This window comes from Syngnathus typhle, linkage group LG7, assembly GCF_033458585.1.
Source record: "Syngnathus typhle isolate RoL2023-S1 ecotype Sweden linkage group LG7, RoL_Styp_1.0, whole genome shotgun sequence".
In the NCBI taxonomy this organism is placed as follows: domain Eukaryota; kingdom Metazoa; phylum Chordata; class Actinopteri; order Syngnathiformes; family Syngnathidae; genus Syngnathus; species Syngnathus typhle.
This window is the reverse complement of record NC_083744.1, coordinates 3328121-3342049: the sequence shown is the minus strand read 5'-3', so window position 1 is coordinate 3342049 and position 13929 is coordinate 3328121. Positions and strand designations below refer to the sequence as shown.

The following is a 13929-nucleotide window of genomic DNA, read 5'->3' as shown; positions in this document are numbered from 1 at the left end:
TGTCAAAAATTACAGCCCATTGAATGCACAGAAGCTCTCGCATATAAACAAGAAAATCCACTAGGTGGCGGCTTTGGCTCTATCTCACAGGCTAGCTGTGTGCAGTGGAGTTCTTACTCTCATTTCTTAAAAGAACGCCTACATCTGTTGGCCAATCAGATGATAGTGATATCAAAGCCCAGTCAGAGAAGGTTCTGAAGACAGGTTCCATTGTTACCACGTTCCCAAAAAAGTGCAATGAAACCGCAACGATGGAAAAATGTCTGTACTAATTTCTCCACTGCACTGACAATGGTTCCACGGTGTGACCAATAAAATATATATATATATATATATATATATATATATATATATATATATATATATATATATATATATACTTGTGTTTGCGTTCAAGCAGACTAATTGTTGTGACTAGCAGCAGATCACAACCAGATCACTTTTTATAACCAGTTTACGCAGAAAGCAAATTTATTTCTGTAGGTTCACATACCAGAGTTTTTCTTGCAACTGTATATTGAGCTAGGACCCACATAACACATGTACTGTCAGGTACTATGTAAACTTACCACATTTGCTTATGTTCATTTCTTGTAGCAGTATCTTCTTTGAGCCATTATCACAGTATAATCGTTGGCTACTTAGCCCCACATCTCCCCTCTGTTGCCATAGCTGCAACCATCGGATCCCACACTCACAATCAAGGATCACATCTTCTAAATGTCTATAATGGAAATAAATAAGAAAACAAAAGAATAAGTGTAAAAATGGGTGCAGTCAGAGAACAAGAAAAAAATATTATATATTAGGAGAGCACATCTTTCAAGTCATCTTTCATTCTATTCTTGCCATTCTTGTACATGTATAGTATATTCCAGTAGTGCCACCTTTCATTATTTTGTATGGTTATTATTGTGTGAAAGTTATGTATGAAGCACCAACACAGACATTTTCAAATACAGCATCACAAAAGTCTTTGCGATTCACCTCACCAGCTTCATGCTGTGACACGTGTATGAGGTCTCTCAAGTGTCTGTGCTGTGGTCTGGTCTGTTGTAAGGGACACTGGCCAAATTAACATCTATGGCCTGATTGGGAGTAAGTAATTAGTTTAGCTAGAAAAAATGAACAAAAGCTAAAACAAAAGCTAAACAAACCTTTATTGATATTGCACTTTTATGGCAAAGTTGTCGATCAAGTTCGGGCGTCCATAAGAAACGTCACAGGTGTTGCATCTTGCTGGTCAGCTAATCATTTTAAAAACTATATAAGTACCAGCAACTTCTTCCAGGTGTTTTTTGACAATTGCGCATGCACGTTTCAAGAGAAGAAAAATCGAAATGATGCACGGACCACATTTATTTATTTAGTTCATTTAACAATTACAGGCCTATGGAGGTGAAGGCAGTCACCCAATTGAGTATACTAGACATCGAGGTAACTACCACAGCAAGCCCCCCCCCCAACACGCTGCAAGGGCCAATTTCGAAAGAAAACCCTAACCAATAATGACAATGTTTTGTACAGAGCGTTGGTGGTGTATTAACATAATTCATAGCGTGGAGCATATTCTCAGGCGTGCTTGTGTCAGAAAAGTTGCGCTGCTGCGCACTGTTTGGGCTTCACAGATTCTCCTATCGTTTTACAGTACGCACTTTGGCTGGAGCAAAGTCAAAACGAGAATGCTCCCTCACAAATCTCAGTGTGCATATTCTCTCAGCGACTAAAGCATCTTTTGATTTCCACACCACAGAGGCTGTATTCAAGTCAAGCACCCTTCATATTGCAGGTTTTGAGTAATTTGACAAATGCTGACGTCGGATTATGACTTCAGCCCATTGGAATGTTTTGCAATCACGTGTGGACAGGGGGTTGGGACAGAGCCGGGCCCTGATATACACTCACCTGTACACAGTATGTCTCCTTACTACATGACCGCCAAACAACATTATAGTATGATTAGCGGAAAAACGGATCAGTACTAGTTTACTTTTTTTTCACTGTGAGGAGCATTTCCACATTCTGATAGGACTTGGGGTTGGAGCACCAGTCACAAACAAAGCAGTCATCATAATAATGGGGTGCAAGTTACATGTTGCTTGGCAACTTGGTCAACTCTCAAATTGTACCATGTCCTAAGATATTACTTCACTGGTTCTTCTATATCAAACAATTTATTTTAGGTTTATTTACCTGACATGTTTTTGGCGGGTTCTTCCGCCTTCATCAGAGTGTCACTGATGTGGTTGTGACGCGTCTTTATCAGCTGATGGATGAAGGCGTGGCTCACCTGTCAGATTTGACAGGTGAGTCACGCCCTCTGCTGTCAGTTCACCTCTCCAAAATGCTGTTCCAGGTTGTAGAGAGCATGTAGGCTCCCTCGTCCCTGTTGATGGTCCTCGGGCCCCGCTTGCGGATCTCAATGGCCTCCCTGGTCCAACGCTGATGTTTGTTTTCTTCTTCCAGTGCAGATGACTCTGGCCTTTTCCCAGTCCATGATGTGGTTTTCTCTTTTACAGTGGTCGGTGATGGCTGACTTGTAGTGTTCCTGTTCTGCTTGTAGTTTTATTGCTCTTGTTTGTCTTGTTGCTGTCTCCTTCTCACATTCCTTCTTGTGTTCCGTTTTTCTTGTGATGAAGTTCCTCCCTGTCTCCCCAATATATGATTTATTGCATGATTTGCATGGAATCTTGTATATGGAATTGCATTTACTTTCCAGATTGACTGTCTTTTGGGTGGATCAGTATCTGACGGAGTGTTGTATGTGGTTTGATAGGCGTGCTTATGTTGTATTTTTTCGTGGCTCTTTTGATGCGTTCCGTAATTCCTCTCACATACGGCAACGTCACCATTCCGCTGGGTTCTTGTTTCCGTGTTTGTTTCTTTCTTTGCTCCAGTGTTTTGTATTTTTTGTTTTTTACCTGTTATGCACCTTTGGTTATTGCCCATTGTGGATACTGACATTTTTTGAGTGCGTGTTGTATGTATTTTTCTTCCCGTGTTATGTCCTCCGGATCCGTGATTATTGTTGTACGTTTGTATAGTGTTCTGACTACTGACCGTTTGTGTATAGTGGGATTTTCTGATGTCCAGAGGGGGTATTGGTCGGTGTGTGTGGGTTTTCTGTTTACTTTTGTTTTTATGTCACCGTTGTCTGTGTGGTGTATGTTGATGTCTAAAAAGGCTATGGATCGATCTGTTCCTTCTTCATGAGTGAATTTGATGTTGCCGGTGGTGTCTATGGTGTTGAGATGGTCTGTGAGGTGTTGTGTATGTCCTGTTTTTGTTTTTTCCAGAATGTCGTCAACGTAACATTTCCATAGCGTGGGTTTGTATGTGTCTGGGGCTGTTAAGAGTGCCTTCTGTTCTAAATCCTCCATAAAAAAAATTGCACATGATGGCAGAAAGAGGGAATCCCTCTTTTTGCCTGTATATTGTGTTTCTGTATTGAAAGTATGTGGAGGTGGCGATGAAATGAAGTAGTTGGGTGATGTCTTGTGCTGTTAGATTTGTGCGTTTCTTGAGTGTCCTGTCTGCTGATAGTCTGTCATGTACTATGTGTATGGTGGGCTGTGTCTGCGTTTTTGTGAAGAGTGAAATGACGTCGTGTGATATGAGCCTTTCATCTTTCTGTACTTTTATGTGAGTTCCGTGGCAAGTTGTTTTGAGTTTTTGCAATGTTGATCCGTGTGTCCTAGTAGTGGTTTTATTATTTCTGTGAGTGCTTTTGAAAGGTTGTATGTAACTGACCCTATGCTGTCTACAATGGGGCGGAGAGGTGTACCTGGTTTATGGATTTTTGGTGTGCCATAGATTCTGGGGATGATGTTTGCTGTAGGTATTAGGTGATTGTATGCCTGTTTGTCTATTTTATTTTCCATGAGTAGTGGTTTGAGTAATGCTTCGAGTTTATTTTTCTTGTCTTCTGTTGGGTCTTTTTTTATTACTTCGTAGGCGTGGTCCTGTAGTAACTGTTGCATTGATTCTTCGTAAGTGTCCGTGTCCATAATCACAGTTGTTCTGCCTTTGTCTGCCGGGAGGATTGTAATGTCTTTATTTTTTGCTAGTGTGATCATTGCGTTTGCTTCCTGTTTTGTAATATTACTGGATGGTGATTTAGCCGTTTTTAATATACCTGCAACTTCATTGCGTAGTGCTGCTTTTGTCCTGGGTTATGTATTTTTTCGCATGCTAACTCCGTGGCTAAAATGAAATCATCGTGGGGTATGTTTTTGGGTGTGATCGCGTAGTTCAGTCCTTTTGCTAATATGCTGCGTTCTGCCTTGGTGAGTTTATGGCGTGACATGTTGTGAATCAATTTTTCGTTGATGTGTGTTGTCATGTACTGATATTGTACTGTGGGCCTACGTGATGACGTAGTGGGGGAAGTGACGGAAATATATATGCAGCCAGAGCGGCAAGTTGATGGCCCTGTGTTTCGTGAATAAAAGTGATTAAAGACATCGATTTGGGTCCTGATTAAATTCAGAGTGCATTACCTAATAAAGGTATAAGGTGAGCACACAACAATGGCGACGAGGATGATGTCCACCTTCTAAAAAAGAGGAGATAACGACGACGATTTTCGTGAGCAAGTTTAAGTTTGAGCTACCATGGCGAAGTCGGAGCTACAACCGTTTGCTTGCTACGCTGGTCCAGCTACTCTCGGGCCAAGATGGACACGATGGCTAACATCTTCCGAGTTGTATGCTGACGGTAAAGGACTGATAATGAACGAGGATACGACCAATGCTACTAAACAAAGACGACGCGCTCTACTTTTGCATTTGGCGGGACAGGACGAGCAGGATGTTTTCTTCACTTTACCAAACACGGGTGAGGTGACCGACTACGCGGCAGCAGTAAAGGGCACTTGACACCTACTTTGTTCCCCAAGTGAATGCAGCGTACGCGCGCCAATCCTTCCACAAGTTGTTCCAAAATCAGGGAGAGACGGTGCAACAGTTTGGTACACGTTTACGTCAGGCTGCGAAGGACTGTGACTTTCAAGGAGACAAGGACAATCAAATAAGGGACGCTATCCTGAGCAGATGCTGTTCTGAATACGTGAAGAGGAAGCTTCTCGAGGATGGACCTGGTTTGACTTTGGCTCGCACGTTGGAGTTGGCATCGCAATGTGAGCGAGTGGAAGAGCAACTAGCAGCAATGAATGGGAGCAGTATCAAGAAAGAGGGGGACACGATCAGCCGTATCACAACGAAAAAAGGAAAGTTCACAAGGCCAAAAGGTAAATTGAAGAATTGTGATGACAATAAAGCAGAGAAGCAGTGCTACAGGTGTGGCTACACTGACCACATGGGTAAGGATCCCAAATGCCCAGCACGTGGACAAACATGTTATAAATGCAACGGTAAGGACCATTTCTCAAAAATGTGTCGTACCAAAGGACAAAAGAAGCAAAACGTTAATGCTGTAGAGACTGTGCACAATGACTATGCATTTATGGTGAAAGACTGTGAAATGCCTGAAAGACTAATATTTTGTGTAGGGGGAGTTGAGTTAAAAATGTTAGTAGACTCTGGGGCAACGAGTAATGTCATGGGAGAAAATGTTTGGGAGAAGCTAAAAGCTGAAAACATAAAATGTGAATCATATGTGCCCAAAGAGCAGAGAAATATGTATGCATATTCCTCAACCCAGACACTATCTGTCAAAGGTGCTTTCAAATGTGTAATCGAGATAGGTGACAAGACTGAAGAAGCTGAATTCATTGTGATTAGAGGTAATGGTGAACCACTCCTTGGTAAAAAGACAGCTATTAAGCTTGGAGTACTAAAAATAGGTGAAAATGTTGCAGCAATCACAGATATTGAAAGTATTCTGCAACAACAGTATTCAAATGTGTTCAAAGGAGTAGGGAAATTAAACACCAAACAAATCTCACTGTACATAGACCCAAATGTGAAACCAGTCGCTCAACCACTGAGACGGATACCCTATCATTTGCGGGATGCAGTCGAGAAGAAAATCAAGGAACTGATGGACATGGACATTGTGGAGAAGGTTGAAGGTCCTACTCCCTGGGTAAATCCGGTAGTGATTCTCCCAAAGAAACATGACAAAGACATTAGGATGTGTTTAGACATGAGAAAAGCTAATGAGGCTATTGTGAGGGAGAGATACCCTATCCCTACAGTGGATGAAATACTGCAAGGTCTGAATGGTTCTGCAATATTCAGTAAGCTTGATCTCAAATGGGGCTACCATCAGTTAGAGCTAACCCCAGAGGCCAGAGAAATAACAACGTTTGCTGTGCATAATGGTGTTTACAGGTACAAAAGACTGATATTTGGAGTCTCGTCCGCTAGTGAGCAATACCAGCACAAGATAGCCAATGCACTAGCAGGCATCGAGGGTGTGGAGAACATCTCAGATGACGTGATCATACACGCTCCAGACCAGGTAACACATGACAAGCGCCTGCACGCAGTCATGAAAAGACTTTCAGAATGCGGATTAACACTGAATGTGGAAAAATGCCAATTAAACATGGACAGACTTGTTTTCATGGGCATATTGTTGACCCAGAAAGGCATTGGACCAACTGAGGAGAGAGTGAGAGCTGTTAAGGATGCCAGAGAACCAAAAACGGCAGCTGAAGTGAGAAGTTTCCTAGGACTGGTAGGATTCAGCAGTAGATTTATACCCCAGTTTGCAACGCTCTCTGAACCACTGAGGAGATTGACCAGGAAAGAGACTACATTTGTGTTTGGACCAGAACAAAAACGAGCATTTCAGACTTTAAAGACTGAACTAGCCAGGGCAGGTACTTTAGCTTATTTTGACAAAGAAGCTCCTACCAGAATAATCGCAGATGCAAGTCCTGTAGGGTTAGGTGCAGTGCTTGTACAAGAACAAGATTCTGAGGAGGTACCAGTGTGCTACGTTAGTCGTAGTCTGACAGATTGTGAACGCAGATACTCACAAACAGAAAGGGAGGCCCTAGCATTAGTTTGGGCATGCGAAAGGCTACATCCATATGTGTACGGACGTAGGTTTGACTTAATCACAGACCACAAGCCATTAGAAGTCATATACAGTAAAAGATCCAAACCATGTGCTCGTATAGAGCGATGGGTCCTCAGACTTCAACCTTATGACTTTCGGGTGGTGCACATCGCAGGAAAACAAAATATTGCTGATTCTTTATCTAGGTTGTTGTCAGACACAGGGACAAAGGGAATACATGAACATGAATCTGAAGAGTATGTGAGATTCATTGCAGTTAATGCAGTGCTTCTCAATTATTTTCTGTTACGCCCCCCCCTAGCAAGAAGAAAACTATTCGCGCCCCCCCTCCCCACCGTGACTATCCTAACTTGTCTTGTAAGTCGTAAAATGTTGCACTGTCGCAAACGTGACAGAAGTAACAATGAGAGCGCCACTGCCCCCTGCTGTAGTAAACGCGCAATTACACTTTATTCTAGTACTGCCAAAAAAAAAGCCTGTTCCCCAGGGTCACACGCGCCCCACTATTTGAGAAGCACTGAGCTAATGCAACACCAAAGGCGCTTACCACACGAGAGGTAGAAGAAGCCTCTGCTGTAGATCCAGAGCTGACGAAGGTGCGAAATGCAATTGAAATTGGACACTTCGAAAAATGTAAACAATATGCACCCATTGTAAATGAACTCTGTGTGATTGGATACATTGTGTTACGTGGAAGCCGCATAGTTTTACCAGAAAAACTCAGAGCAAAAGCACTTGCATTAGCTCATGAAGGACACTTAGGAATTGTAGGGACAAAACAACATCTCAGAACAAAAGTGTGGTGGCCTGGCATGGATAAGGCAGCGGAAAAATACTGTAAAGCTTGTCATGGATGTCAAATAGTGGCCAGACCATATCCACCTGAGCCTTTGAGGAACACAATCTTACCAGATCGACCATGGCAAGACGTGGCTGTAGATCTGTTAGGACCACTACCAAACAATCAGTCTATATTTGTTTTAGTAGATTATTACAGTCGCTACTATGAGTATGAAATAATGACGTCTACAACTACGGACAAAGTTATTGACTGTATTGAGGACATTTTCAGTAGGCATGGACTACCAGTGACGATCAAGTCGGACAATGGACCACAGTTCAAATCTGACTTGTTCAGGGAATACTGTGAAACAAATGGAATCAAACATGTGAGAACAACACCAAAATGGGCGAAAGCCAATGGAGAAGTGGAACGTCAAAATGCATCACTGATGAAGAGAATCAGGATTGCACAGGCAGAAGGGCTGGATTGGAAACGTGAACTGAGAAAATATGTAACTATTTACAGGAGCATTGAACACCCCACGACAGGGAAAAGTCCAGCGGAACTTCTTTTCAACAGGAAAATGAGAGGAAAGTTGCCTGACCTCTCTGGGTCCAAAACAACGGCTCTAGATGTTCGTGACAGGGATGCTGAACAAAAAGGGAAAGCAAAGCTTTATGCTGATGAACGACGATCAAATGTGGACATTGGAGACACAGTACTGGTACAACAGGACAAACAGGACAAATTCACAACACCATTCAATCCAACCCCACATAGAGTCGTGAGTAAAACTGGAAGTCAAGTGGTAATTGAATCCCCAACTGGAGCTCGCTACCACCGGAATACCACTCACGTGAAGAAATACCAATCATATGAGAATACTGAAGGACAGGACACACCGGAGACTTTTGCTGAAGGGGAGGAAAATGTACTGAGCAGAAATGTGGACAGTTACAACCAGACACCACAAGAGGGAGCTCAGGAACCTGAAATGAGGCCCCAGAGAGTCAAAAAGATACCAGCAAAGTTCAAAGATTTTGTGACAAAGTAAAAGTAAAGGGTTGTGTCTGAATATGTCGTTCACTGTTTAAAAGAAAAAATGTTTATGGGTTACATAAGAAAAGTTAGACAATACAATGTTCGGTTAGCAAAAGATGATGATGTAAATTACATGGTCAATATTGGTATGTGATGGTACAGTTTATTTCTAAGGAAAGGGGGGATGTCATGTACTGATATTGTACTGTGGGCCTACGTGATGACGTAGTGGGGGAAGTGACGTGAAGGAAATATATATGCAGCCAGAGCGGCAAGTTGATGGCCCTCTGTTCCGTGAATAAAAGTGATTGAAGACATCGGTTCGGGTCCTGATTAAATTCAGAGTGCATTACCTAATAAAGGTATAAGGTGAGCACACAACATGTGTGTGGTCCGGTTGTGCCTTCTTTTGTGCAATGAGTCTGTCCAATTTCCCGATGTGTCGGTTTTTTGTGGCGGCAAATTCCTGTTCGTGTATATTATCTAAATGTTCGTGTAGTGTTGTTTCCGTGTCATTGTCCAGGACATACCGGTGTTTGAATTGTTCCGTCCGTCGCTGTAGTTCATCGTTGATATTGTTGAGTTTGTTGAGTTTGTTGTTTGTGCAGCGTATCCTTTCTTTGGCCAGAACCATCCGCACTCTCTTTATAATCCTTTCCGCATTCCTGGTCGGAATTGGGTTCTTGATTGTCAGGCTGGCCGGCGTTACTTCTTCATCCCGGCAGCGTAGATTGAACCTCAGGTGGTTCCTGTACCGCGCTCGTTTTTTTGTCAGCTTTTCGAGGAGGCGAAATTCTTTGACGCAGTTCTCTCCATAACTTCTTCGTAATAGTTGTACTAGGTTCATCTTGTTTTTTCTTTTTCAATTACTTCACTGGTTCTTCTATATCAAACAATTTATTTTAGGTTTATTTACACCAAAACATGTCAGGTAAATAAACCTAGAATAAATTGTTTGATATAGAAGAACCAGTGAAGTAATTGAAAAAGAAAAAAGAAGATGAACCTAGTACAACTCCTAAGATATTAGTTATGAGCGTGGTATTGTAATTAAATTACTTTTATTTTTTTAATCACAAAGTTAAGCGATCCAGGGCGCTTGCTTTGAGCATACACTCATATGTTGAGTTTTGTGAAATAAAGGGCCGGTTACCAAACCCACGTCTTGTCTACGGAAGTCTTCACTGGCCCTAATCCTCTTCCGTATATATCTGTGTGCTCGCCCCACCCTTCCTGTGTCTACTCTCAATCTATGTACTAATCACAGTCACCTGCCTCTCGTTACCTGTCGCGTATATAAGTCCTGTCGACGTGTTACACCCCTGTCGGATTGTTCTTGTCTCTCGTCTCGTCTGTCGTCGTCGTTCCTGTCTTTAGCTTGTCTTTTGTTCGATTAGTCTTGTCCCTAGTCGAGCTTCTTATAGTCTGTCTTTGAATTCTCCAATAAACCCTGGTACAAGCTGCATTTGGTCGCCTCGCTCCATTCCTTCCATGCAGAGGCGTAGCCAAGCCGGGGCGGTGCCCCGGTTAGGACTCCCTGCGCCCCGGTTGAAAAAAAATCGAGCTTTTTCGATTCTTCATTTTCATGCCGTTTTTTTCTTTCGGTCTTGCACAAATGTGCTTGCGCTATTCTATGTGCGCAATGTTATCCATTCACCGTTTGCCTCCCGGACCCGGATGTTGTTTTAGCGATCAGCGAACGGCGTGGGTGATGTTCGATTTTTTTTTTTTTTTCCTGTGGGCGCGCGCCCCTACTGGAAAAAGTCCTGGCTACGCCTCTGCTTCCATGACACACAGAGAACGAATATTCCGATGTATTTAATGATTTGGAGTGACACGGATGGTTCGTTAAAGTTGTTGTTCATATTACATTTATTTGATATATCTAGTCTGACGTCAGCAGCGCACGTAGTTCCGGCGTCAACAGCTGTGTGTGTGTTTTTTTTATTGACACAGGATGAATATCCCAATGGATTTAATGATTTGAAGTGACATGGATGGTTTGTTAACATTGTTGTTTACATTACATTTATTTGATATATCTATTCTGATGTCAGCAGCGCACGTAGTTCCGGTGTCATCAGCTGTGTTTTTTTTTTTTTTTTTTTAAGTGACACAAGACGAAGATTCCGATGGATTTAAAGAGTTGGAGTGACACGGTTGGTTCGATAAAATTGTTGTTTATAGTATTGTTATTTGATATATAGTTTATATATTGTTATATGGGCCTGTGGAATAATTTGAACTGCAACTGACGGCGAGTCCGACGTCAGTGGCGCGCCGCACACACGCCGTTGTTTACATAAAGGACGAAGAATTCGATCGATGGATTTAATGATTTGGAGTGACACAAATGGTTTGATAAACGTGTTATTTATGTTATAGTTATTTGAATAACTGTTAATGTTGCATCAGGCCTGTTCTCAGCTCCTTGTTTGTGTTAATGTCACGTTAGCATACCGTATCGTTTAGCCTGTTGTTGGTGGTTCATGTCTGTTTTTGGTGTTGGATTTTCTCAAATAAATTTCCCCCAAAATGCGACTTAAACTCCGGTGCGACTTATATATGCTCTTTCCGCTTTATTGTGCATTTTATGGCTGATGCGACTTGGACTCCGGAGCGACTTTTAGTCCGAAAAATACTGTACATATTTTAATTAAAATTAAAATCGTCTATTTTTTTAATTTTGACTGTCATTCCTCCATAAAGTATGAGCATGATTAAGATTATATATTACTTTCGGTACATTGACCTTCTAATTTTTTATGAAATATGGGTTATTTTGGTGGCTAATTTTTAACCTGGAAGTAAGATGCCTTAAAACTAAAACCCAGCCTCCGCTTTACATTTGTTTTTTTTTATTCATTATTTCACATTCGTTGGTAGACTTGAGATACAGTCATTGACCGGTCCCTCATAATCATCTCGAAATTATGTAAGATTAAAGCTCAGTTAATGCACCAAAAAGCAATGATTAGTACTTGCACATTGCAGGAGGTACTGGAAACATTTGATCATTTACTCAATGCACCAAAATCAGAACATTCGTGTAATAATTCAAGTTGCGGGCACAGCTGCTCTGAGAAGCTGGATGTGTGTGTAGAAAAAAGCTGGGGACATATGGGGGTGGCTGTTCACAATATAAGAGGGCCCTGTTATTTGATCAGGCGAAGCTGGTGCTTAGAGAGGAGAAACGAGCAAGAATGCTCCAAGATGAGTGAAATGATGAAAACACCACTTTGAGGATGTCTTTGGTGAGGAATTAGGATTTTAACATGGCTAAAATGTCACGTGCGAAATGGAGCCGGGTTACCAAATGCAGCTTGGACCAGGGTTTATTGAAGGGAAAAGGGTGGTGGAGGAGAGGATGAGGGGAACAAACAGGCAGGAGAACATGGCAGGACTAACATGGAGGCAAACAGGCAGGAACAAACATGAACAAAGAAACTAACAGGACAAAGACAAACAGGGCAAACAGGAAAACCGGAACTAATAGGACAGAGACAAATAAGGGTCAACCTTTGATGACATGGGAAAATGTGAAGACCCCACAAAAAAGGCATGCATGTAGAACATGTAGAGCACACAAACGCCACACGAGTTCCATACCAGAACCTCTGTAATACGACGGAGATATGCAAACCACTCCTTGACAAGTATGAACTTACAGTTCTGTGAGCTGCAGATTTTCAAAGATCTGCCAGGACAATGTAGTCAGCATTCGGTTCTTAGATAGGTTTCTAATGGAGAGAGTATAAAAGAAATACATTAAAAGCGGTTACTTCAGTCATTATTGCCATTTTAATGTTATATTTTAGTTTTGTAGTGTATATGCATGTTTTCTATCTCACCCTGTTGCAACACACCTGATTCGAATGATCAGGATTGTTATCCAGCTTCTGCAGACCTTGACAATTATCTGACCATTTGAATCAGGTGTGTTGCAACAGGGTGACATAGAAAACATGCAGAACACCGGCCCTCGAGGACCAGAATTGCCTACCCCTGATGTAAACTATAAATAAATAAATCAAATGAAGAAAACCATTTAAAAAGAAAGGTGAAAGTCATGTAAATTCTGACTTCTGTAATTCTGTATAAATGCTAGGTACAAACAGAATACAATATACTGCACATAATGGGCAGAGTTTACTTGTCTGAAAAGGAGTGGGCAGAAATAGGATTATTTAATCCCACCCCCCTATCCAATTTGAGACTGGAAAAAATGTTTAGTTACCTGTAACAGAGTTGTTACTTTACATATTATTGTCCGTTACTTTCACATGAATAGAAAGGAAGACAAAAATGCAATTGAATTACCGTATTGGCCCGAATACAAGACGACCCTGATTATAAAACAACCCCCTCTTTTTCAAGACTCAAGTTTGAAAAAAGACTTTTTGAACACCAAATTTTATTTTTATACAGAAAAAGATTACATCTGAAACAAATGATTATGACAATATATTCGAGAGAAAGAAGTTATTTTGCCTCATTCAAATCATGCAAAAACCGTCCATCACATCATGGCCTTTTGGGCCATGATGGCTGCCTTGAACTATTATACTGTCTGCTGTATGCACAATTCAAAGTCAAAGTCAAAGTCAAAGTCAGCTTTATTGTCAATCTCTCCACATGTCACAACACACAAAGAGACCGAAATTACGTTTTTCTCTATCCCACGGTGACGAGACACATAACACGATAGACATACATGTACGCGACACAATATAAAAACAAGAAGGCAAAAATTCTAACAATCAATAGGAAGAGTGATGAATAAATAATAAATAAACAGATAACACAATAAATAACGGAGCCAGCAAGCATAGCGCAAAAGTAAAAAACATCATAAACAAAAAGGCACAAACAATAAATAAGAGTAATTGCACCATTTCCACCGAGTTGCTCTTATTTATTCATTACTCTTATTTATTCATTGTATGTGCCTTCTTATTTTCACTTTTTGTGTTGTTTATTTGAATGTGTAATATGTCTTGTCACCGTGGGATAGTAGGAAACAAAATTTTGATCTCTTTGTATGTCTTGGCATGTGAATAAATTGACAATAAAGCAGACTTTGACTTTAATATCTGAACATTTAAATATGTAAA

At 41.2% G+C, this 13929-nt stretch overlaps 1 protein-coding gene across 1 annotated transcript in view; it reads right to left on the bottom strand.

Moving 5' to 3' along the window:
- LOC133157252 (NT-3 growth factor receptor-like) overlaps positions 1-13929 on the bottom strand; it is a 73341-nt gene that overhangs the window by 45537 nt on the left and 13875 nt on the right. The window contains exons 4-5 of the mRNA XM_061283645.1: positions 12484-12555; positions 570-724 (exon numbers count right to left, since the gene is read on the bottom strand). Coding sequence (XP_061139629.1) covers positions 570-724; positions 12484-12555 — 227 coding nt within the window. The remainder of the gene's footprint in view (positions 1-569; positions 725-12483; positions 12556-13929) is intronic.